General features: G+C 31.8%; 1 protein-coding gene across 1 annotated transcript; it reads left to right on the top strand.

The window, feature by feature from the left end:
• Positions 1-425: 425 nt before the first annotated feature.
• LOC107794950 (uncharacterized protein At1g28695) lies at positions 426-2,592 on the top strand. The gene is made up of 3 exons (XM_016617508.2): positions 426-878; positions 967-1,344; positions 1,912-2,592. The coding sequence occupies exons 1-3, from the start codon at positions 702-704 to the stop codon at positions 2,410-2,412; spliced, it is 1,056 nt and encodes a 351-aa protein (XP_016472994.1). The 5' UTR covers positions 426-701; the 3' UTR covers positions 2,413-2,592.
• Positions 2,593-4,049: the final 1,457 nt, after the last annotated feature.

The following is a 4,049-nucleotide window of genomic DNA, read 5'->3' as shown; positions in this document are numbered from 1 at the left end:
GCCGCTCAGCACACCTTACTAAATCTATGCTATATTCCCCTACCCAAGTAGTTTAAGTTAATAATTGATCTTAGCACTATATTTGAATATTTATACATATTTTAGGTTTCTGCCTACATCGTGATTTAAATGTTTAGTAATGGAAGCAAATCATCTCTACCACTTGGCGGTGCCCTTTGACACTAACATATTTATATAAATAATTAATTAGAAAAAGCTTTCAATCCCCACATAGAATATTTTGTATAATCGTTTTCCTACTAGAAGAAAGTCAAGTTCGTTTATCATTTGACAGAACATTCTATATTCTTTTATAACATTTTAAAAATGCAATAATTCTATCACACGGTATATACTTTTCTCACGCTTTTTAAATATCTTGAACTTTATTTAGAAACAAATAACATATATTTCAATAAATAAATTATTTAGTACACCCAAATTGAAAATTCTTTACAAAAAATTGTCAAAGAATGGAATTTCGTAGGTTATTAGGATACCCGACTAGTTTAAGTAGTTGAACAAATCAAATAGAAGTACAAAACCAATGGTAAGCAAGTAGAATTTTAGTTGGAGTTTAGAACAGTCACACAACTAGTCATCCCCTTTTAACACTTCAACAATTTTATGAAATATTTCCTCTTCCTCTAACAACACTCTCTATTTCGTTAAGATCGACCCTCAAAACTATAGCGCAGATTATGGATTTGAAGAATACGAATTTCAAAAATCTCATCAATGAATACTATAACTATATTGTGTATACACTTCTAGCTTTAGTTTTATTATCTATTCTCCTCTTAAGCTCTTCTGGTAATTACAGCAGTAATTTTGCTTTATTTCCTATGCGAAGCTCCGTTTGTCAACCTTCAAAAACAGTAAGTAATCATCTTTATTCTTTAATTATTTTTTAGTTGATTCTGTTTTTCAGTTTCTAATTAATTTTGTTTTGTATACGTATTCCAGTTTAACATGAAAATATATGGAGATAAGCTAGAAGAAGCATTAGCGGGAGCTGCAACGAAGGACAAGACGGTAATTATTGCAATTGTAAATAAAGCATACGTGGAGGGAGATAAGCCGATGCTAGATATTTTCTTAGATGGTTTTTGGCTAGGAAAAGGCACTGCGAAATTAATCAAACACCTTTTGATCGTTGCGATGGATCAAACGTCGTACAGAAGGTGCAAGTTTCTTGGACTCCATTGCTATAAGCTCCAAACGGACGGTGTTGATTTCATCGGAGAGAAATTGTATATGTCTGAAGATTTTATAAAGATGATGTGGCGAAGAACCCGGTTCTTAGGCGACGTTCTAAAACGTGGTTATAACTTCATCTTCACGGTACGTATGCCTCACTATATATACATCGGAAATTGGACGGCTTTTTGGTTGAAAACTACACCTAACAACATTCATTTTTCTTTGCATTTAAGTTATTATAAATAACACTTTTGTCTCATAACTACACATCATAAAAAGTAAGATTAGTACGTGAAAAATTAAGTACAATAAACTTCTTTTTTTCCAAAGTTGGAGTATTTGTTATAGTTCTAATAAAAGAATTAAGGTTAATATGGTCAATTTTATTGTTAATCAGTGCTAAAAAGTGAATTTCTTCATATGTGTGAAAATAGCCAAAAATCAATTAAAGTGGACCGGGGGAGTATAAGTTACATCAGTTCTTTCATATTGTTGGTGTATTAATGTTAGCGCTTGTCTTATGTGTTCTCGGTGAGAGAAAGCTTTCACTTGATTGTCATGACTAAACTAACATAGTTTTTCCCAATTTAATTAGCTTTCACTTAATTATATTAACACAATCCTATGTTGTGTAAATAAAGTTATTGTTCATTGAAACTATATTTGCAAAACTCAATTAGCTGACTATATTTCTTTCGTGGTGAACAGGACACTGATGTGTTATGGCTAAGAAATCCATTCCCAAAGTTGAGCCACAACAAAACCATAGACTTGCAGATCAGTACAGACAATTTCAACGGCAACCAATGGTCCGAAGCCAATCTCATTAACACAGGCTTTTACATGATCAGATCAAACAACAAAACCATTTCATTGTTTGATGCGTGGTACGCGAAGAAAGACAATTCTACTGGATTAAAAGAACAAGACGTTCTGCAAAACCTAATGCGCGGAGGAGAATTTCGAAACTTAGGCCTTAAAGTGAGGTTCTTAGACACTGTTTATTTCAGCGGGTTTTGTCAAAACAGTAAGGATGTTAGGGCCGTTGTGACTGTTCACTCCAACTGTTGCAGAAGAATTAGTGCTAAAATGGCTGATTTGATAGCAGTGATTCATGATTGGAAGAGGTTTATGAGTACCACTGCAAATGACACTTTGACGTTTCAATGGACGCCTCATGATCACTGTCGCAACTCGTGGCAAAATTGAAGATTATATGATACTTTTATGTTGACAAGTTTAATTGTTATGGTTTTAAATTGTATTCAAATATGTTCTTGTGATTTTGTAGCAAGGCAGTGTATAATTTGTATGTGCATAATTAGATGAAGTATTTTCACATACTTTAAGTACTGCAATAGCATATATAGTGTCACTTTTCTTTGTTCACATCTCGACTCTAGTCCCCTGAAATTCTGCTTCGTGATTATGTAAGAAAAAATAGTAACAATAAACAGCAACTTTAATTCCTCTGCGTCATGATTTCATCCTAATTCTTCCTTTTTTTTTTCGCTGGCACAAAAGTACAGTTTTACAGTGCATAGCTTAATTTTAACGGTGTTTATACACCCAGTAAATAATATTATATACTTATTAAGTTATTATTGTATATTGCATACACAAAAATCAGATTTCGTTTCTTACAAATTCAACTCATGAAAAACTGCATTAAATAGCTCAAACTTTCACCAAATAGCTTTCCAACCACAACTTCCAAATAACACCCCCAACCCAATCATGAATTTGCCAAAAACTTTAACAAATCACAAAACTTATTTATGAGTTTTCTAGCTTTTAAAAACTCCAACAAATAAGTTTTAAATTTCTACTTTAATTCATCCAATAATATTTAAATATGTGGTGATAAATATCACTCTCAAATTAGTACCCTGTTAATAAGTGGAAAAAAATTCAAATTTATACAAATAGGCTAAATTAGGGTAAGAAATAAGATTATAGGCAAATTAATTGGGAAAGCAACTCACCTACTATACTTACCCGTAATTGTTCTCTTTAACAAAAGCACATCTCATGCATATCTATTTTATTATCAACCAGCCACTCAAAAGAAGAAATTTCCGAAAGTACTTCTTGGCTAATGAATTGCAAAACTGCAAGCAACATCAAATATATTTACACTCTCAACCGGCTAATGAATTTCATATCGTCGGAAGAGTTACAACTTTACAAGGACCGATAAATTTCACGAATGATACCTAATCAGGGCCGGCTCTAACCTAATGAGGGGTAAGGCATGTGACTTGAGGCCCCCAAATTTAGGGGGCCCCATTTAAAAAAAAAAGGTTAATAGGTATTTAAAAAATAATATTTAGTACTTTTTAATACAAAATTAGAGTTTTTACTATAAAAGAAAATAGAGCTCTTTAGATATGTAAATAAAGTAATAATTTGACATATTTAAAAATGGATAGATGAATAGTTTTCGCAACGTTTCAGTTTTACTCCTTCATTAGATAATGTATACAAAAATTCACTCTCCCTTTCTTAATATGTCCAGGTCAATCTTTCTTTTCTCCACTCTCTTTATATTTCAGAAACCCCTATATATTTTTTTATCTTTCTCTTTAATATTCTTACTCACCTTCTTTTTCCAATATTTCATTACTCACTTTCTTTCTACAAGATTTCATTAGCTCCACTGTTCAACAATACTTTTAAGCTTCCAATAATTCTATACTTCTATTGCTTTATAAGATATTACTCGCTCCGTTCCAGTTTATGTGAAATTATTTCTTTTTTGGTCCGTTCTAAAAAGAATGACCCATTTCTAAATTTGGAAATAATTTATCTCAAACTTACACTTCTACCCTTAATGAGAAGCTTTT

Source organism: Nicotiana tabacum, chromosome 4 (genome assembly GCF_000715075.1).
Source record: "Nicotiana tabacum cultivar K326 chromosome 4, ASM71507v2, whole genome shotgun sequence".
Lineage (NCBI taxonomy): Eukaryota > Viridiplantae > Streptophyta > Magnoliopsida > Solanales > Solanaceae > Nicotiana > Nicotiana tabacum.
Note: the sequence above shows the minus strand (reverse complement) of the source record. Positions and strands in the feature narration are given on the sequence as shown.